Source organism: Juglans regia, chromosome 12 (assembly GCF_001411555.2).
Source record: "Juglans regia cultivar Chandler chromosome 12, Walnut 2.0, whole genome shotgun sequence".
Lineage (NCBI taxonomy): Eukaryota > Viridiplantae > Streptophyta > Magnoliopsida > Fagales > Juglandaceae > Juglans > Juglans regia.
The window spans coordinates 23,598,234-23,620,961 of NC_049912.1; the positions used below are offsets into that span (position 1 = coordinate 23,598,234).

At 35.7% G+C, this 22,728-nt stretch overlaps 2 protein-coding genes and 1 long non-coding RNA gene across 3 annotated transcripts; all 3 read right to left on the reverse strand.

Annotated features, from left to right (window-relative positions):
• Window positions 1-5,410: 5,410 nt before the first annotated feature.
• On the reverse strand, window positions 5,411-6,395 carry LOC108980714 (metalloendoproteinase 3-MMP-like). The gene has a single exon (XM_018951714.2). The coding sequence runs from the start codon at window positions 6,359-6,361 to the stop codon at window positions 5,411-5,413; it is 951 nt and encodes a 316-aa protein (XP_018807259.1). The 5' UTR covers window positions 6,362-6,395.
• A 6,148-nt stretch (window positions 6,396-12,543) lies between these two features.
• LOC108980614 (cell number regulator 7-like) lies at window positions 12,544-13,438 on the reverse strand. Its single transcript, XM_035683903.1, has 4 exons — window positions 13,363-13,438; window positions 13,152-13,223; window positions 12,726-12,935; window positions 12,544-12,605 (listed from the first exon to the last, which is right to left on the reverse strand). Exons 1-4 carry the CDS (start codon window positions 13,436-13,438, stop codon window positions 12,544-12,546), a joined length of 420 nt encoding a protein of 139 aa, XP_035539796.1.
• A 6,125-nt stretch (window positions 13,439-19,563) lies between these two features.
• LOC108980755 lies at window positions 19,564-21,474 on the reverse strand. The gene is made up of 3 exons (XR_001994431.1): window positions 21,290-21,474; window positions 20,547-20,622; window positions 19,564-19,856 (listed from the first exon to the last, which is right to left on the reverse strand). It is a non-coding gene; the product is annotated as an uncharacterized LOC108980755 (long non-coding RNA).
• Between the last annotated feature and the right edge of the window lie 1,254 nt (window positions 21,475-22,728).

Below are 22,728 nucleotides of genomic sequence, written 5' to 3' on the forward strand. Positions count from 1 at the left end.
TTAGGTGAAGTCGGAAAGTTTGCGTAGAGTCAGACCTCAAAACAAAATATAAAAAAAAAAATGAAAGAGAGAAAATAGGAAACAGCACCTAAGCACTACGGGCAATAAATAAAATATAGAGTATAAAATAATAAATAAGTAATATTAAATATAAGTTTTAAATAGGTAAATTTTATATAAATTATTTATAAAAAAATAGATTTTATTAATAAAAATAGTTTTTTTTTTTTATTTTTTTAAGATGAAATCTATTTTTTTACAAAGATTTATATAAAATTTATTTATTTAAAATTTGTATAAATCATTTCTCGTAATAAATAATAATGATAAAAATTTTTTTTATTAATTAAGAAGATGCAATATATATATATGTATGTATGTATATATTTATATTTTTGGACGGCATCTTCTGACAGATGAAATCTTGTCCAGCCTATTTAATTACTTTGGAGAAGTGATACGATGTTAAAGTTTGTTTTATAAAAATAAATATATAAATTGATATAATTTTACAATTTAATAAAATTAATTTTATAATTTAATATATCATATTAAATTATATTAATCTGTAAATTTGTTTTAGTGAAATTTTTTTATAATTTTTTTATGATTAAATATTTTTCATTTATAAATATGAGAATTATCTCTTAAATTTTTTAAAAGTCTGATTTAAAAACTCGACATGTACTCCTTTATGAGTAAAACATGTATTTATCACATAATTAAGGGACAAATGTCAATTCGAAGAAAAACTCTGATCTTTTTATTTATTTATTTTTTTTAAATTGAGAAAAACTGTCTTTATATTAGCTAGCGTGTTCTCTATAAATTTGGAAAATATGTCAATTTTCTAATATATATATATATATATTTGGGAGGACGACACCTCCATACCTTATTAATCAACCTCACTTGTAACGAAGAAAAACCGTAATAAATAAAGGACAAGCCTAATACAGGGTAGACCGAGCTTGTTCATACGTAAAATCCCACTGAGGTTAGTTGGAATATCTTGAGAAAACCATTGCTAAGTGCAACCTCTCGCTCCCAATTGTGCTAAATAATCGGCCAAAGCATTTCCTTCCCGATATATATGTGTGACTTGAGCATATAATCCTTTCGAAAGCTCTATTATTTCATTCGAGTAGTCTTCTAGATACCATACTTCACAAACATATGCTTTCAACCATTTGACCACCAACATGGAGTCTAACTCCAAATCAATATGCACCACTCCCATCCTTTTGATAAAATGAAGACCATGTAGCAATCCCATAAGTGTTGCAAATTATTTGTACTTGTACCAAGATATACCGAATAGGCCATGAGCAAGTCTCCATTTGCATCTCTAAGCACTCCACCCGCCCCTGCAGTACTAGGATTACTATGTGAGCTTCCATCAACATTCAACTTTAGACGTCCAATTGTTGGTTTTGTCCATCGAACCAACTTTGAAACTGATCTCTTTAGAGGTTTAATATGGACATTAAGCTCCATTAAAATTACCTCGTCTCGTCTCGACAACAACTTCCCCCATTTGAATTTTTCTTCCACTTTCACAATCCATGTCTTAACATTATACCAAACGGTAGCAGCTGAATCTTTACTCCTTCCATCTGGGCCTTACACCATCTCAACCAAAGACACCAAGTAACAAGTAAGGGAATAATACCAAGAAGCTGCCCCCATTTGGGAAGACTTAGAAGCTTTTAAAAACCAGACTTCCACTAATTGTTTCCATGAGGTTTCTGTAACTCTGCCCATTCCCATTGCGCATAAACTCGTCTCCAAACTTCCTTTGCTATATCACCATTTGCAAATAAATGGTTTATATCTTCATATCCACCATTCAAGCAGCAATCACATTTTGATACTATATGAATGCCAACATTCTTACTTTATCATCCACACTTAAAACATTATTGAATACTTTCCACATAGTAAAAGAAATATTCTTTGGAATGCAAGAATGCCATACACAATCAGACCGTCTAACCTTAGGAGCTCTTACTCGAATACAGTTTCATGCACTCTTAGTAGATAATTTTCCATAATTATTAGCCATCCATACAAGCAAATCTGACCCTGCTTTGCTCTCACTATACAAAGAAGGTTAGAGCTCTTTTTGTTAAAGATGCTTCTTCCTCGAGTTTTTGAAGAAGAAGATGATCTGATTGAGAGACAGTTGAAGTTTTCTGGGCATCCCCTTTTATACGATCATCTTCCTATAATTGTTAGTAGTTGCGTGTTTGACCCTTCACTGCATATGCCAGCCTGCCATAAGGTGGCTGGCCTTCCTTGCATGTGTCAGCTTCCATTATCTTTCTTATTTTCCTCCGATTCCTCAAAATGTTGTATGTTGTCTCTTTCTTATTTGTCTTCTTATCCCTAATAGTGGGCTGGCCCAACTATAAGCTATGATATTTTGTCCCTCCACAAGTGCCTTAATATTAGCACTTAGAATTAGGCGAAAATTTGTAATTAGATTGATGCGCGCTGAACCCTGAGCATGTCTCTATCTGCGATGGTTCCTAGAAATTAACATGAACTTCTGATCGAGTTGGGAAAAACGTGCTACTTGACATGCAGAGTCATCGATTATCTAGTGTTAAAAAAAAAGAAAAAGAAAAAGCAGCTTCCTGGCACTCATGCAACCATGCATGATATGCATTTTCTTCCTTCCTAGAATGAATCCAACAACCAAAAGTATTAATAATTCATGTGTATAATCTCTTTGATTATTATATATATGGTGGTTGTGGCTGTTTCAAGGAAGCATCTCATGAAGGTGATCTGCAGTCTCGGAAGCATTAAGCTCATTTCAACTTTAAATAAATAAAAAGCCATTGAGATTAAAATATTATAAATCTTATTAAAAATAAATAAATGCAGAGAAAGTAAAGAGAAATGGACACCAAGATTTACATAGTTTAACAATTGGCCTACGTCCACAAGGGTTTGGGGATGAGAGTTTTCACTATAATATATTTGTTTACAGTCTCATGGTTCCTCATATTTCACTGTATAAAAAAGGTTGAAACTCTTTCTGTTAGAGATGCTGTCTTCCTTGATAGGTTTTCTAAAGAAGAAGATGATCTGATTGAGAGAGAGTTGAAGTTGTCTGTTAGCATCAGTAGCCCAAAGGGAGAGAAAGATTCATTCCCAGCCCGCTAAGTTGATTAGGCCTTGATCGGTGTTGTTTGGAGTCCCTGAAAGTGTTCTGGTGCGGTTGTACGGTGGCGATGCCGATGTCCATGGCGGTGAATGAAAAATAAGTGCAGAGAAAGTAAAGAGAGATGGACATCAAGATTTACGTAGTTCGACAATTGGCCTACATCCATGGGAGTTTGGGGAGGGAAGTTTTCATTATAATATATTTGTTTACAGTCTCATGGTTCCCCATATCTCACTATACAAAGAAGGTTGGAGCTTTTCCTGTTAAAGATGTTGTCTTTCTTGAGTTTTTGAAGAAGAAGATGATCTGATTGAGAGAGAGTTGAATTTGTCTAGGCATCCCCCTTTTATATGATCATCTTCTTGCAACTGTTGGTAGTTGCGTGTTGGACCCTTCACTGCACCTGCCAGCCTACCATGAGGTGGCTGCTGTGTCAGCTTTCATTATATTCCTTCTTTTCCTCTGACCTCTCAAACAATTGTATGTTGTTTCTTTCTTATTTGTCTTCTTCCCTAAGGGCAGGTTTGGAGGGTGAGATGAGAATTTTGTGTTTTGTTTTAGTGTTTAAAATATTATATTTTAGTATTACTATTGTTTTGGGATTTGAAAAAATTAAATTGAGATTTGAAAAAGTTGAATTATTTATTATATTTTATATAGAGATTTGAAAAATGTGTAATGATGAGATGAGATGAGATGAGATGAGATGAGAATTTTGTATCTCATCCCATCCCCCAAACCTGCCCTTAATATTAGCACTTAGAATTAGGCGAAAATTTGTAATTAGATTGATGCGCGCTGAACCCTGAGCATGTGATCTCTATCTGCGATGGTTCCTAGAAATTATCATGAACTTCTGATCGAGTTGGAAAAAACGTGCTACTTGACACGCAGAGTCATCGATTATCTAGTGTTCAAAAAAAAAAAAAAAGCAGCTTCCTGGCACTCATATAACCATGCATGATATGCATTTTCTTCCTTCCTGGAATGAATCCAACAACCAAAAGTATTAATAATTCATGTGTATAATCTCTTTGATTATTATATATATGGTGGTTGTGGCTGTTTCAAGGAAGCATCTCATGAAGGTGATCTGCAGTCTCGGAAGCATTAAGCTCATTTCAACTATAAATAAATAAAAAGCCATTGAGATTAAAATATTATAAATCTTATCACTACAAGAAAATTATTTATTTGTGACCAGTTAATTCTAACGAAATGACTATTTACAGCTAAAATGAGCCTGTTTTGATCATAAATAATCTTTTCATCGTAATTAAATAATCATAAAAGTCTATTTTTCTTGTAGTGTATTAAAAAAAGCCATCTTGATTAATTCGACACCTTATTTACCCACGAGGTGTACAGCATGCTTACAATTATATTTGGGCCAAAATTTAAAACAATTCCTAGCTATTGTTGGTGCCCCAAAAACAGAAACCAGTTTTATACCCAATCTTTCTTTGTCCAGGTAGTACTTACAAGTAGAGATCAGTAATGAAATAATTTGAGTGTTGAAAGGGGAGGCAGGCCCAAAGATATCCATGACCTCCATCCAATTAGGTGGTGCTCTGCTAATTTAATTGTTATAAGAAAATAATTAGCATTTAATATTTCTATTATTCAAACACTTATAATATAGCATAAGTTTGACATGTGTCTCCTCAACCATGCCAACTCATTTTACGTAAACATTCAAGAAAATAAAATACACCTAATTAGCATACAGAGCACATGATCAATTCATTTGATCATGAATTAGGTGCTGTTTGAATAATGAGTTGAGATAAAATAATAGTTAAAAATTAAAATTTAAATAAAATATTATTAAAATATTATTTTTTAATATTATTATTGTTTTGAGATTTGAAAAAATTAAATTATTTATTATATTTTGTGTGAGAATTTTAAAAACTTATAATAATGAGATCAAATGAGATGAAACACTTCTTATATCCAAACGGAACCTTAGAATTGTCCAAGCAAAATACTCATAAGTAGTACTCATGATTATCTAAATTTGATTTCAATAAATAAAATAAGATTCAAACTTAACTTTTAAGACATAAATCTTCAGAGCTAATTAACCTCTCTGGCTCCCTCTTCTTGTCAAAACAGAATTGGCTTAAACTTCCATCACCGTGAAAGTTTATTTTATAAGTAGCAAGTGCTTATTCTATAATAATCTATTCACACCAATGATCGAGATTAATCCAAATCCTAATTAAACAATTCTCAAACATTGTACAACGCTTTAATTCCTGCGATATCATCTGCATGCAAGCCTTTGGTTACTCCACTAGAGATGGTAGACTCCATAATTGCTCCCGGAACTGAGCTATGGTCAAGTCCAAGAAGGTGCCCGATTTCATGCAAAGCAATTGTCTCGTAGTCGAATGCACCCGGGGTTGCACCAATACTAAACCGCTCATCTGCATCGTAATGGAATCTCCCATCCGTTGGTGCAAAAGCATGAGCAATGGTTCCACCAGGTCCATCAAAATCATTAATATTCCCATCTCCATGCGCCCTCCTACTAAAATCAATAGTGATATCTGCTTTTGAAAAGCCTCGAGCTTGCGAGAAAGTGAAATGAGTGTTTGCTGCCCATGTTTGAAAAGCTTGTGCAATGGGACTCATGGCTTGAGCTGGGGTTCCATTGAGAAAGCTGTAAGTGAGATGATACTTTGAGGCAGGCCACTTTGGAGCATCCGGAGAGAAAAAGCTATAGTGAGAGACGGCATGAAATGAGTCATGGCGGTGATGATGTCTCTTCTTGTTTGATTGCATCGGATTTGTACCATTGAAAATATCTGCCACACCACAACGAGGCATCATCATCTTTGATACTGTTTCAGCATCCAAAATCCCAGTGGCATTGAGATGGTAATTGAGTTGGTAAGTTCTCACGGCAGATTCCAAGATTTCGTCAAAATCATCATCGTTGGCATGGGTGCTATTTTTGGTTTGGCGATAATAACCAAAGTGTTCAAGGTACATTTTGAGGTCATGGATGCCTTTGAGCTTGTCACCCTTGTGACATCCCTGAAGATGGTTGAGAAACCCAAAGGGTGATGTTTTTCGATCATCCCAGCCTGGTGGAGTTCTTGCATGAGAAAGGAGGGGAATGAGACCAAGTAGGAGAACACTGATCAAAGAGAAGAGGGAAAAAGCTTTAGAAACCATGACTAGAAAGAATCGAAATCCAATTAAGCAGGTAATCAATTATGTTGCAAAAAAGCTGGTGCTTTCTCTAGATTAGTGATGTTTAGAATATATATAATGGGTTGTGATCTTGAAAAGGCAGTCAAGTTTTTCCCCCTTATGCGAATTAGTCAGTCCTTGCAATTACTACCTAACATGACGACTTTCCCTTTTTCGTTTGGACTGGGCTTGTTCTCGATCCACTCTTTCAAGTTGTACGTATAAATTGACCCGATCATGTCCACACGTAAACGAGTTATAGAGTTTATTTCTAGAAGTAGATGGGGTCCAGTGTTTCCTCTGTAAGCTGGCAATTTGCAGGGTCTGAAATTTTATTTTAAAGAAAATATGTTATCTTTTGAATTATTGTTCAAGTTGTCCTTAAACTCTAATAATCAATTATAACAAAGTTGGCTAGGAAATTAAGACAGTGCTGATCATGATTCTTCGGTTTAGGGTCTGATCAAATGATTAATTGTTCAAAATGTCCTTTAATTGTTCAAATGATTAATCGATCTGTGCATGGCCATGGCCGCCTAGGTGTCGTGGTGGTCGAACCACCACTGGCGGTTTTTAATTTTTAAATATGTTAATATTTGTGATTAAATATTATAAAAGTATAATTTTGGAAGCACTAACCTTTAATTAATTTTGCTCATGTTCATGATCATAATTAGCGTTTCTCATATATTAATTCTATCGTATGAGATTGGATTAAACCTTAAAATGCGCGCCATTTCATTATATAGATACTGCCATTAGCTAGCCATAGCATTGAATATTGCTTAAAAATATATTATAATTAATTATATCTAAACCCATGGCCTTTTGGTTTTTATAAATTTTGGAAAAACAAAAGAAGTTAAAAAGTTTGTAAGTCACGTCTCTGGACGAGTAAAGTTACTTTTTGCATAGATACTATGTACGTACGTATAAATTATGACACTTGGAGCCTCTTTCTACTCAAGAAAACATGTGAGGTTTACAATTACGTACGAAATATAACTACAATTAGGATAAAAAGGGAAGAGAAGATCAAGGTATCAAGCTACACAACTCAGAGTAATCTAGTAGCATACCCAAATAGCATGACAAGCAGACAAATGATCAAACGGTTAACATGCAGACTAAAAAAGAACCGTAGATAAAATGTTCTAGATGCTTTTATCGTTCTCTACAGTTATTGTAACAAACTATTATTCCTTTTTATTCCTTTTTTGATTTCATTCATTCGTGTATATAAGGACTATATTATTCAATGAAAAGCATGGAAGCATTTTCTCAAATTCTATAATGTTCAACATGGCATCAGAGCCTCTTGACTAATGTCTGATCCACGGCTTCCTCCTCTTCCTCACTCGTCCCTCCCTCAAACCTTCATTCTTCATTCTCTTATCTTGTCACCACAAAACTTTATCCAAATAACTATTTGTTGAAGGTTCAAACCAATGCCTACCTAAGGGGTCAGGACCTTTTTTCCTTTGTTGATGGCTCTTCCCCACCTCCATCTGAATTTCTTCTAGATTCCACCCCCATTGCTCCTAAGCCCAATCTTGCTTTCCAAAAATGGCGTCGAACTGACCAACTTGTCCTAAGTATACTTTTCTCTTCTGTCTCTGAATCTATTCTCAATCATGTCCTATCTTCCACCTCAACCCATCAGCTTTGGTCCTCGATTTCCTCCATGTTTTCTTCTCACTCACAGGCCAAAGAATTCCAGGTCAGGTTTCAACTCACCAACCTCACCCGAGGTGATAAAAACATCTCTGACTGTTTTGGCAAAGTCAGACTCCTTACTAATTCTCTCGCCGCCAATGGCTCTCCCCTCTCAGACAAAGACTTGATTACATACGTGCTCAATGGACTAGGTCCCTTGTATGAATCCTTTGTCACTTCCATTACTACCAAATCTGACCTATTCTCCTTCTATGAGCTTTACCAACTCCTTCTTATTCATGAAACCAGACTTGCTCATAACACCAGATCTTCCCCCACCCTCTTTGAGCCATCTGCTAATTTCTCTTCTTCGACCCATGACCAACATGGTCGTGGTTACTCACGTTGAGGAAGACAAAGGCGTGGCCGTGGTCATTACACCTACAATAGCCGTGGTGGTCGACCTCCCTCTGTTTCTAACTCATCGCAGCAGTACAATGAGTGGCACCCAATATGCAAGTATGCAACAAGGCAGGTCATGTTGCATTGGAATGCCGCCAGCGATTCAACCACTCCTATTAGTATGAAACCCCGAGGACCTTCTCTGCCAATTACTTGGCTTAAGCTCCATCACCTGATTCGGTTTGGTATCTTGACTCTGCAGCAACTCACCACCTCACTAATGATTTCTCTAATTTGAATGTGTCTTCTGAAGCATATGCAAGTAGTGAGACAATTAGAGTGGGCAACGTCACTGGTCTTCCTATTCAGTCTTTCGGTGACTCTTCCATTACTCTTAACTCTTCTTCTTTTCTTCATTGAAACCTTTTACATGTTCCCTCCATTACTAAAAACCTTGTCTTTGTACTTCAATTATGCATTCATAATGCTTGTTACTTTGAATTTCACTCAACTCATTTTTGGACAAACAGATGGGGAAACTCCTCCTCACCGGTCCGACACGTGATAGCCTTTACATCTTTCCCTATGCCGCGTCTTCTTGATCTCCTCCCTCAGCTCACATTGGTGAAAGAACCACCATTGATCAATGGCATCGGCGGCTTGGGCATCCCTCACTTTCCTTAGTCTCTCATGTACTGCACACCAAGTGCTTGCCTTTTTCCCCCACTGAGTCGAATTTTAAGTGTTCACAATGTCCTTTCGTCAAGTCACACCAATTTCCTTTTCCTTCAAACAGGCCCACTATACACGACCTTAACAATTGTTATGTGCTAACTTATGAGGGCCAGCCCATCATACTTCAAGAAATGGTTATAAATATTACATTTCCTTCGTAGATGCTTATACCCGTTTCACTTGGTTATTTCCCATTAAATTAAAATCTGATGCCATTGAAATTTTTTCATCATTTTTACCCTTTATTGAATGCCTTTTTAATACCAAGTTACTTACTCTTCAAACAGACGGTGGTGGTGAATTCAAACCCATCACCACTATATGCAAACAACTTAGTATTTTTCATCATTTCTCATGCCCTCACACTCAGCAACAAAATGGGTTAATTGAACAAAAACATCGTCATATAATCGAAATGGGCCTCGCCCTCTTGGCCCACTCTTCTCTTCCTTTCTCATATTGGGCCGAAGCCTTTGAAAAGTCAGTTTTTCTTATTAATCTTTTACCCACATCGGTTCTTGGCAACAAATCACCATACAATTTAGTCTATAAAAAAGAACCTGATTACAATTTTCTCAAGATCTTTGGGTGTGAGTGTTGGCCTAATTTACGCCCTTACAATTCTCATAAACTTCAATTCCGGTCCATCTCTTGCCTTTTCATTGGATACAGCCTGGCCCACAAAGGCTACAAATGCTTGGATATTCAAACCAATCGGTTATATATTTCTAGAGATGTCCAATTTAATGAGCATTCATTTCCCATGTCCAAATCTCGGCCCAAACCCAACAATATTTCATCCAACTCAACGCCTGTCTTCTTACCTATCTTACCCTCCATTCTGGGCCCTCTACCATCTTCATCTCAGCCGTTGGGTTCACTCCTTGGCCCAGGCCCAGGCCCACCATCGCATAACTCTTCCCCACCTCCTTCCCACCTGCTCTCTCGTTCTCCCTCAGAAACCTCTCGAACATCCTCCCCAGAGTCCTCCCGAATATCTTCTCCAACCACATTACGAAATCCTTCTCTACAATCTCTCGCTAATTTCTCATCTCCTAAACTCGTTCCTCCCCGTACCCCTATTATTACTCGCTCCTTCACAAACTCATCTCGTCCCCGAAGGTTTACTAATCGTATTGTGTTGTATCCTACTCGATATTGTCTTACTGTCTCTGCAGGTGTTCCAGATGACCCTTCAAGCTTCTCTGATGCAATCAAGTACCTTGAGTGGTAGAACGCGATAAATGATGAGTATAATGCACTTGTCCACAATCAAACATGGACTCTAGTACCCCCTATCCCTCATACTAATGTGCTTAGTTGTAGATGGGTTTTTCGTACAAAAACCCATGCTGACGGGTCCTTTGAAAGGCGGAAGGTCCGTTTTGTTGCAAAATGATATCATCAACAATTTGGTGTTGATTATGAGGACACCTTCAGACCAGTTGTAAAAGCCTCTACAATTCGGTTAATTATTTCACTTGCTATTTCTCATGGCTGGCAATTATGCCAAATTGACATCCAAAATGCGTTCTTGCATGGATTGTTAATTGAGGATGTCTACATGCAACAACCTCAAGGTTTTGTTGATAAATATCGGCCACATCATATCTGTAAACTTAATAAAGCCATTTACGGGATTAAACAAGCCCCTAGGGCTTGGTTTCATCAACTAAGTTCCTGGCTCCTTAATTATGCCTTTGTTGCATCTCGGGCTGATCTATCATTGTTTATTCTGAATCACAATGCCACTAAAATCTATCTGCTCATATATGTTGATGATATATTAATCACCTCCTCACAGCCATCCACCATTTCCAATTTAATTCATGATCTTGGCATTGCTTTTCCTTTTAAGGACCTTGGTCCTCTATCTTTTTTCTTAGAAATTGAGGTTGATTATACTCCCAATGGTATTGTTCTATCTCAGAGGAAGTACATAAATAGTCTTTTAGCTCGCACTAACATGCTTACTGCCAAACCAATGTCGTCTCCCATGGCAGCCTCACTGAAACTTTTTAAGCATGACAACCCTGACTTTGATGATGCTACATTCTATCGTAGCATTGTAAGAGGCCTACAATATCTTTTCATGACCAGATCTGATGTTGCTTTCTCGGTTAATAAAGTGTGTCAATTCATGCACTCTCCCAAAGTCCCTCATTGGAGTGTTGTAAAACATATTTTGAGATACTTGAAGGCCACCATCAATTACAACTTATTCTTTTCTTCTCAATCCAGTCTTACTCTTAAAGTCTATTCAGATGCCGATTGGGGTGGCTGCCCCGATGATCATAGATCATCTAGTGGTGCTTGTATTTTCTGGGCAAACATCTAATTTCTTGGAGCTCCAAGAAACAACAAACAGTTGCAAGATCTTCCATTGAGTACAAGGCAATTGCTTCTTCTGCAGCAGAGGTAATCTAGTTACAAACTATTCTTCGAGAACTTTTTGTTTCGTTATCTCAAGCTCCTATTTTGTGGTGCGACAATTTAGGAGCTACATATCTCTTGGCCAATCCAGTCTATCACTCTAAAACAAAACACATGGATATTGATTATTATTTTGTAAGAGACAGAGTGGCTGCCAATACACTCAAAGTTTCCTTTATCAGTTCAAATGACTAGATTGCGGACATATTGACAAAACCTCTTGTTGCTGACAAGTTTTCTCTTTTTAGATTGAGTCTAAAAGTTGTAGACACACATTTGGACTCGAGGGGGCATATCAAACTACCCAACTCAGAGTCATCTAGTAGCATACCCAAGCAACATGACAAGCAGACAAATGATCAAACGGTTAATATGCATACTGGAAAAGAACCGTAGACAAAATGTTCTAGATATCTTTATTGTTCTCTATAGTTATTGTAACAAACTATTATTCCTTTTTTGATTCCATTCATTCGTGTATATAAGGACTACACTATTCAATGAAAAGTATGGAAGCATTTTCTCAAATTCTGTTATGTTCAACACAAGGTACAAATAAAACATCATGTATTAATTTATCTTGACATAGCCAATTATAGAGAGAATATTAAGTTTTTGGAAATTGGTTGTATATATAGTACTAATTGCTTGAAACTCAATCATGAGTATTTTTATTTTAAGCTACTAAACAGATCGGGATTGATAATCACAATAATCCAACATAAAGCGTATTAAAAATGTACATGTCTCTTTCCAAACAGCCTTAATTGCGATGTTATTTAGGACTATATATATATATATATATATATATATATATATATACCATTATCCAATTAATTATGATTATACAAGTCATTATGAGATCATAATTATTAGATAGTACTAGCAATGAGACATGATGTGGGCATCAGATGATGATCTTCAATCCAAAGAGGAGCTCATTTATACATGGATGGAGGCATCTGTAGAGGTGGAGGAGCATTTGGTGGGCCAATCCAACCTAGCATGCACACGATAAGAAATTAATTAAACAACGTTAATAATTAACCTAAAATACTAATGTTTGATGATATTGCTGATTATAATAAAGGAAAACTGGTGTGAATTATTATGGTACAACCTATGGAGGGGTCCAAGCCTCTGTGTTTTAGCTCTGCATGCTCTTGACAAAGAGCACATGGTTCACAGCAGAAATGTACACAGCAATCGCAGCAAGGATCTTCCGGTAATCCGAATTTTGATCTTAATTTCTCCCTATACATGCAGGAGATCACCCAGTGGCATTGGAACAGCATCAAACACCCATACACGAAGCCTTGAGCAACGCAAGCTATGTGAAATGCATGAAACAACAACAAAGATTAAAGAGTTAGTGCCTTAATTTAGAGATTTAAAAGTTCGATCCCATACATCTGCAATTGATACGTTTTTTGTGAAGTTTTATCCCTTGATAATGATATATATATATATATATATATATATATATTTGTGAGTGCACGGTATTGAAATCACGAGTTGAATAAAAAGAAGAAGAAATTTCACATACAGCTTTGGCCTTCATCCACAACTTCAGCAATTTGGCCAAAGGTGATGCACGGGAGACAGCATGTTATGCAACCTGCACCATCATCATTTCATCAGTTTATCTTTCAGAACGCCAGTAATAAGATCCAGAATATTGCCAAAGGTGATGGTCAGAAAACGTGTTTCTCTTTCTGCATGTGTCACACACACAGAGAGAGAGAGAGAGTATTTACATGTACCCACGTCTTCACAGTCGAAAAGGCTAGCAGACCATTTCGGCTGCCGACCGGAGCGATGATCAATGTTCATGTTTGCATTTGCTCAATGCCTTGTGAGAGTAGTAGTGCAACTGCATGCAGATCATGATCAGGATTCTGCTAGGATTTATTTCACAGTACTTCCCGGCCACCATTTGTTTATTTTATATACATGCTCGATCGCTATCTTAATTTTGGTACGTCCGCCTGAATAAATTATAAATATTAATTGTCTTATCTTAATTTAATAATTATGCAGCTTGAAATTTCTTCTAGTAATTAGTACACAACAGATCAGAAAATCTAGAGCAGAGTACACCGAGAAAGGGACAAGGAATTAAAAACATTAAAAGAATACCATCATCTTCCAACAAATATAGGATTAATGCCAACGTCTGCCAAGTGGTTTGATCATCATAAGTTTCTTCTTAAATATATATTTGCCGTGCCGATACAACATTGCTATTTTATTAAATATATATTTGCCGTGCCGATACAACATCATAAGTTTCTTCTTAAATATAGGATACGCATGCATGCAGCTCATCATCATGATGTTAAGAAAAGTCAACACTGCCGGCTTACCTCTTTTTTCAAAGAAAATTCTTTTACTAATACCATTGTTCTATAGAGAAATCACGTACTGCCCTAAAACTTTTCCAGATTTATATATATATATATATATATATATATCACGTATTGAAGATGTGGATGTGGCACTCTTGAAGCTTGTATCAACCAATTGCTTAATTTGTTTGGATATTTAATATTTTATTATTATTTTTTATCTATTTTTTATTATTCATTATTATTTAATATTTTATTATTAATTTTATCACTTTTTCATTACTATTCAATATATTATCTAAGATCAATTCATTATCCGAACATAATTACCTTAAGGCAATTAATGCTCCACCGACTCAAAGAATTAGCTGAAAGCAGAGATACCATGCCAATTGCCCATGGGTTCACTTCGATCAGGGAGGCAATGGATAAGTGTGAGCAAGCTAAGCAATGAGCCATTTGGTCACAAGAGCTTCACTAAACCAAATGGTTCAGACTTCTCCTCCAACCATCCAATATCAACTTCTTCGTTTTTTAATTCAAAAATGATATTTGTAGTTTTAAAGTGTGTTATTGTAAAATATTGTGCAAAACACACACATTAATTATGACAAATAAATTAAAAGCAACACAATCTAGAACACGATGCACAATATACGTGATTCGGCAAGTTGCTTACGTCCACAAAACTGCAGAAATCTTATTAACCAGAAGAGATTACAATCAATCAATCTCAACTCACACTCTATAGGGTTTTTTGCTCTCTCACACAATATACACTCACTAGACAATTGTTCTCTCTCAAAATATGCTTAAGGTCGTGCAAGACATGTCTAATATGATATATTTTTAGCAAACAATGTTGGAAATCCTAATTGGCAAAATCTGCATTCTTCGCTCAAACGGCCAAATCAACATTGGTTTGAGCGGGGTGTCAAGCGAACACTAGGGTTTATGTCTCGTTCAAGCGGGACTCGAGTAAACTCTCGGGCTTACCTCCGTTCGAGCTCATTCTCGAGTAGTCTTGAGCGAACTCTCTGACTTGCCTCTGCTTGAGTAATGTGGACCAGACTCCACAATACTCAACAATTCTCCCACTTGGAGACTCGTACGCCCACTGTATCACCCTTTGCCTCAAACATAATATCCTCCACATACCAGTCATTATTTCCAGCCAAACCATATTATCTCTGCAGCTCACAGCTCCCATCTTCAAGTTAGAAGACGTACTGAAGTATTTCCCTGCACATCACTGGACCCTGATGTTAAATACAAAGAGTTAGATCTCTTACCATGCATTAAGACCAGTGCACTCTTAGTGATCTTCCAAACTCCTCCAAAGAATGCTACTGCAAAACGGCTGTCATCAAGCTGTCCCACAGAGATCAGGTTTGTCTTCAGACTTGGAATATGTCTAATTTGCTGTAAAGTTCTCACGCTTCTGTTTGGAAGTGTGATGTGCACATCATCCACTCCCACTACATCCAGTGTCTCTCCATCAGCCTCATACATTTTTTCAAAATCACCAACAACATAATTATGCATGATTTCTCGATGTGAGGTGCTATGAAACGAAGACCTTGAATCCAACATCCAATCATCATTCGAACTATGCACTACAAAAAGTAAGGCATCATGAATTTCTTCTGCCACTACGTTCACAGCATCATCCTCAGCACTTTCTTGATTCCTGCAATTTCTCTTGATGTGGTCTGGTATGCCACAACTCCAGCACATAATCTGCTGCCTAGATCTCGTCTTGCTCTTCCCACTGCTCTTGGAGTTTGACCTGTCATGTCCTCTGCCCCTATTGTTAATAATCAGGGTTGATCCAGAATTCGAGGACTCACCCTAGTCTCTCCTACGTACCTTTTCAGCAAGTACCATGTCACGTATGTCGTCATAGTTTAGTTTAGTTTTACCGGCTAAACTACTCACAGCCATCCTCATGGCCTCCCAACTATTTGGCAACGATGCCAACAAAATCAACGCTCTAATCTTATCATCAAACTCAATCTCTATAGAAGACAATTAATTTGTGATCGTATTGAATTCATTCAAGTGTTGGGCTACGGACATACCTTCCGACATCTTCAGATTGAACAATTTCTTTATCAAGTATACTTTATTGTTCGCAAACGGCTTTTTATACATACTTGACAAAGTCACCATATTTCCATACTGATATTATGTGCCACTGTTCTGAATAAGGTCAGCCGAATAAGCCCTAGAACTTGTCGATCTAACAAGGTCCACTCAGCATCATCCATGCTCTCAGGCTTCTTTCCCAACAGTGTAAGATGAAGCCTTTTCCCATAGAGATAGTTTTTGATATGCATCTCCCAGTACCCAAAATTAGTGCAGTCAAACTTCTCGATTCCAGGTACGATCACTTTATCTCTGGCCATCATTCTTCTTTAGATCCGACATTGGCTCTTGATACCAATTGTTGTAAAATGTTATGCAAAACACACACACCAATGATGACAAATAAAGTAAAAGTAACACAATCTAGAACATGACACACAATATACATGGTTTGAAAAATTGCCTACATCCACAGAGTTGCAGAAATTTTATTAACCCGAAGAAATTACAATCAATCAATCTCAACTCATACTCGTAGAGCTTTTTGCTCTCTCACACAATATACACTCACTAGACAATTGTTCCCTTTCAAAATATGCTTAAGGTCGTGCAAGACGTGTCTAATATAATATATTTATAGCAAACGGCGATGGAAATCCTAATTTACAAAATCTACGTTCTTCGCTCGAGTGGCCTGTTGAGCACACTTCAAGCAAATGGCCAAATCAACATTGGCTCGAGTGGGGTGTTGAGCGAACTCTAGGGTTTGTGTCTCGCTCAAGCTCACTATTGAGCGGGACTTGAGCGAACTCTCAGACTTGTCTCCACTTGAGCGGCTAATGACTTCGCTCAAGCGGTGTGGAACAGACTCCACAGTACTCAACATGTGTAAGTTTTGTGCACTTTTTCTGAAAAAAGTTGAGTTCACCATTAAAAAATAATTTTTTTTTATATAGATACTAGATTTATCCATTTTTTTTAAAAGAAGTATGTAGGACTTGTACACCTTAATTAGGATTGTATCTAATAGTGGAAAAAATTCACTCTCCACGTCACTAATAAGACAAAAACTTGATTTATAATTAAAAAATGTTTAAAAACTTAAATTTTTTTATAACAAAGACTTGGAAAACAAAATTTAAACTGAGTACCACATGATGTCATAAATATCAAGATCTGATAGAAAATAATAAACTCAATCGCCTACACATTACTCCTAACAATATTGGACCAAACAAATATTATAAATTTTCGAGACACAAAATAAATAATTACAATCTCGCTACGAACAGGCGTACGAACGTAGAGTCCCTGTGCAGAGTGCTGACGTGGCGCATTTTATTAAAAAAAAATGAAAAGGACAGTCGAAGAGGGAAAATGGTGACCACATAGGGTTCCAAAATTCCAAAGAAAACGAAGAAGACACTTAGCTCGCAATCTCGGTCTCCCCAAGAACTAGATAGTCTCTTCTCTCAACTAAGTAAGCTCATTTCTTTCTTGGTAAATGTTGTCGATTATTTCTTTATTCTTTTCTTGCTTTCGGTGAAGCATCCATTATTTTTTTGTTCTTTTCTTGCTTTCGGTGAAGCCTCCCAAATGTGTGATGAACCATATGTGATTGCGTTCTTACTTGTTAACTCCTCTAGAAGTAGAGCTCCCATATAGACTCTCTGTTTAAGCGTTATGATCATTATCATCACCATCATCATCACCATTATTATTATTATTATTATTGCATTGTGCTTAATTTGCGTATTGATATAGTGCTGCTCAATAATCATTTAATCAGCTAGAATTTTATTATTTTCCAAAATTAAATCTAAGATTAATAAATATTACCACATTTTGGAGATGATAATTAAGGTAGGATATTTAACATTTCCCCCTTTCAAATGGCTTTGTGGTGCAGTTTTTTACAAAATGTCTTTTAGAAGACATCTCTATTTATGAAATGTGAAAAAAAAATGTGAGGCTCTGGAGGTGGCCATTTGGCCTCTACTAAAACCAAAAACACTAAAATTTAAAGATTATTGTAACTAAATATATAGTATGTGTGTGAGTGTGGGGGACTTAAAGTCAAAGATCCAAGACCAAAATGTTAAAAAAGTAATAAGCTAGGGGCCCGCTTTGGAGAGTGAGGAGCAAAGCATGAGAGTGGGTGGAGAAAACAATTGAAAATGTTCAGAAAGTGGGTTCAAGTTTCTTGTATACCACAAAGCAGATTTTTGAAGTTGTTGGATGTATTTGACTCCCAACTTTGGAAGCTCATAATAATTTTAGCGCAGTCAACTTTTATGTTGTATCTGACATTTTATTTTTCTTATAAAGCTTGAAATATTGTTCAACTTTTTTTCCCATATATTTTAGAATGACTATCTATTTCAAATGCAATTGAGATGATCTTTTTCTTAAGAGACACGACAATAGACATTTCACACATTTTAGTAAATATTTCAGCTTTTATTTGAAATTGTGAATATGGAAAAAGAAAAAGAAGATGCATCCCCCATAACAACTCCTCTCACTAATCTTTAACCCAAATATTGTATACAACCCACAATTGGCATGTGTTTATTATATATGTAGTCATTGCACATCTGGGTTGATTAAAATTATGCTCATATATGTTAGGACGGGTCAAGACCACTTTATCTAGACTTTTCAAACTACATGCCAAGTTACAACAGTCCAATGCCTCTTGCGTGGTTACCACCTTTTGTGCCTCCTCCAAGTGTCAACCCACACCCATGAAACTTTACTTTTGCTGCCACGTCAAGTACTGCTGCCTTTAGTAATTCTACTACCTTGTATAGTTCTGTTATACCAATGAGGGACCTCTTCCAATTGCATACCCATATCCTTGGAGCAACCAGGTAATCATTAGATGGTAAAGTAGTTCATGTGCTTTAATTTTATGAACTTGAATATTTGGTCTAATTATTTATTTTTAATTTTTTTTTAAAACTACAGCAACACCCATGGAACTCTACTGCCGTTACTATGTCAAACATTTCTGTCTTAGCTGCTACCTTATGTAGTTCCACCATACCAATGATGGGACCTCCTCCAACTGTATACCTATATTCATGGAGCAACCAGGTGATCATTAGATCGATGGTAAAGTAGTTCATGTGTTTTAATTTTAAGAACTTGAATATTTGGTCTAATTATTTATTTTAAAATTTTTGTTTTTGTAAAACTACAGCAACAACCATACTCTACTTTTGCTGCTATGGATACTTCTGCTGCCATGTCTACTCCGCTCCCAAGTGTAGATGGCCAAATTGGAAGTATTTCATTCTCTGTCATCAAAATGACAGGCAGGCATGCAACATGTCTGATTGCCATCACAATGCTGGAAAGTTTAGAATCTAATTCCATAAACCTGTAATTTATTGGCAATCCAAAAACCTGTAATTTATTGGCAATCCATAAACCTGTAATTTATTGGAAAGTTCATTTCACGTAAATACATACTGTGTCAAAAAGAAGTGGCACATTAAAGCACAATAAAGTTTCAGGATTGAAAATCACTAATCACAAATAAAGTCTTCAGTACATAACAACAAAGTCTCGACTTACAAATGTGTTCCTATCAAACATTAAAACAAAGTCGTCTTCACTTCGAGTGTATCAAATACAAGTAAATAACTATAGATATTAGAAAATAGGCACGAAGAAGTGTGCATGCATGCTACATGTAGGCTTCTTGACTACAACACTGGGCTTGATCGTTGTGGAGTGTCAACTCCCTCTTCCCAGTCTCTTCTTCTCTCTTTTGAAGTTCTTCCTCCCTTCTTAATGACATTGTAAATCTGGGAATGAAGCCGGAACAAACTACCTTAAGAATGTGCGATTGTATAAAAAGCTAAGAAGGAATGAAGCAGCAATGTCATGTAGCTCTTACAGGTCCTACTAACTATAACATCTTTTTCTAGGTGCACACTGAGATAAACCACTTGTAGAGCATTATCTAAAAAAGAATTTAGCTTTCTTCACCAGTCATAAAAAATAATTGTTACAGTACCCTACATTCTGTAACATAAACTGAAATAGTTGCTCCTCAAATTTGGAGAAAATATGAAGCTATAAACACTCATAAGTAAATAAATAAAAAGAAGAGAGCAAAATAATTAGCATTTTTTGGCTCAGCCCAACTCACGTTGGGTCATTATCACCTAGCTTAAATTGTGGGTTTTTCATCTTTTACCTTGAATACTCGGCATATGTATGATTATAATAGTCAACTAAAGCAAAGACTCTGTTATTGCTGGTATATTTTATATCATGTGATAGAGTTTAATAACATCAGCACACGATGCTTGTAACACAAATAAATTCAAACTTCAGGCTATTTTTAAACATAATGCTTTCCAAAGCAAGCAGAATTCAGATAATAAACTAATAACAAGAAACAAAAATTAAAAAATAAATTGAAAAGAAAATAGATAACACCAACAATTAATGAAAATCACCATAATTATTCATAACTATTACATACTGACCTTAACCAGTTCCAAAGCAGTAACTCCGAGTTCAATCTCAGTGACAACTTTCCTCAGATCCTCCTCTCCCTAGCTTCTAAGAACATTACTTCAGCATACGTAAGTACTAGCAAACGGCCATAATAAGATGTTTGCGCCAAAAAATAAATCAAAACAACAAACAATAAAAAGGGTTTAAGAAAGACTTGTTTTAATATTTTAACAACCAATTATAATTGAAATTAAGTTCAAAATCCAACTTTTCACCAAGTCAATCTCATTTTTATCCACTCTACTAAATGATTTCTACTTTGTAGTACTAACTCCCCAGATCAAACCATCAAGTATTCTTCATTCATTCATATAAAATATTGCATGTGTGTCCCATGCACAAAAACATTTAACCAAGCAAGCATATTATAATGCATGTGTACTGGTGCTATAAGTCTTTCTCTGATTCAACAAAATTTGAGTTTTACTCATTAATAAAACAAACACAAATGCACTCCATAAATAAAGGAAACGGAACAAAAATAAAAACATAGGGTTTCATTGTAAATCCAAAATGTAAATCATGGAAAACGTAAGGTAGTGAAGGCCCTGACCATTGTGATGGAGAATGGTCCTGTTATTTTGGTCAAGTTCAATAAAAATATTTGTCTAATATCTTCATTTCCTTTCAATGAGAAGGAAACTCATGGAAAAATCCTCGAACACAGCAAAATCTATACAAAATGGACTGAGATATTGGAGTAGCGAGTTACCTAGGATGAAATCGGAATCGATGCGTTGCAGAAGCTCCCGCACCTTGCAGAAGATCCAGCACGTCTTTGCACCGCTAAGTTTCATATTACAGACCAACTAAGACAACATTGGGTTTCGTATTGTAAACCAGGAGAAGAAGTAGAAGAGGGAAAAGAGAAATCGAAAGGAGAGAAGAGAAAGAAGAAATTCAAGTATTATGGGAAGAAGGGAAATCGCGCATCTGGCAGAGGAATAAGAAAGTCAAAACGCACCTTTTTATTTTTTCTAAACAGTACGTTTTGAATCCACGTATGAAGTAGTGCACGGGGAGCGCCAGATGATGTCGCATCCAGACTTTTTCAAATAATTAAAATGGGTACGGAAATCTGGTAAAAAAAAAAAAAGTTACGGAAATGATAACTACAGGTAGAAGTAGTAATGGGCGAAATATTAATCATGGATATTGATTAGTTATTGAACTTGGGCATATATCTGGGCTTGGGCTGCTTTAATCTTTTAAGTGGGCTCATATTGATCACTTGGGTGGCCCAAGTTAATTGAAATGACTACATCCATGTTTCAAGCTTTCAACTGCAATTATCGTTCGACAGAGAAACTGTGTTTCCAATACAAATGCCCGCATCTTGGCCGTTTTGGAATAACAATTATGTTGTCAGCAAACAGATTTGGATCCCTCATGGAGTATAGAGTCTGAGAGATATAGACTCATATACATATGAAATAGAATTTATAATATTTATAATTATCCAAGTGGATTTTTCAGGCAGCATCAAATTAATGTTTAATAAATTTTATAAGAACCAGTATTTATTTTCGGAGATGAGATGAGATGAGTTGAGATTAAAGTTAAAAAGTTGAATAAAATATTGTTAGAATATATTTTTTAATATTATTTTTATTTTGAGATTTAAAAAAGTTGAATTATTATTTTATTTTATATTGGAAGTTGAGAAAGTTGTAATGATTAGATGAAATGAGATGAGATATTTTCTCAAAACAAACGAGGCATTAATGTATTTATCTCTCTTCTATTCTAAACTATTAATTAGAATTCTAATAAATCTAAATTTTTCTTGAATGGCTGATATTTTTATTTTATTCACATGGATATACTGTTAAGAAATTATTTTATATTAACATTTTAAATAATATGATATCCTATAATAGAAGAGAAATAATATATATATTTTCATACTTTTTCATGGCGGGATCCACTTTTTTATAAAGGACTTACATGTGACTTGTATATTTAAAACTTATACGTATTATTACTCATAATAGATAAATTGAAGTACTATGTACGCTAGACTCATCCCAGATCACTAATCGTTAAATGTGGCATCTGTTGAACAATTATTTATATTGGAGTAATACTATACACAATACTTTCATTTTATTTTGATCATACTAAGAGGTACATATGTGGCACATTTATCAT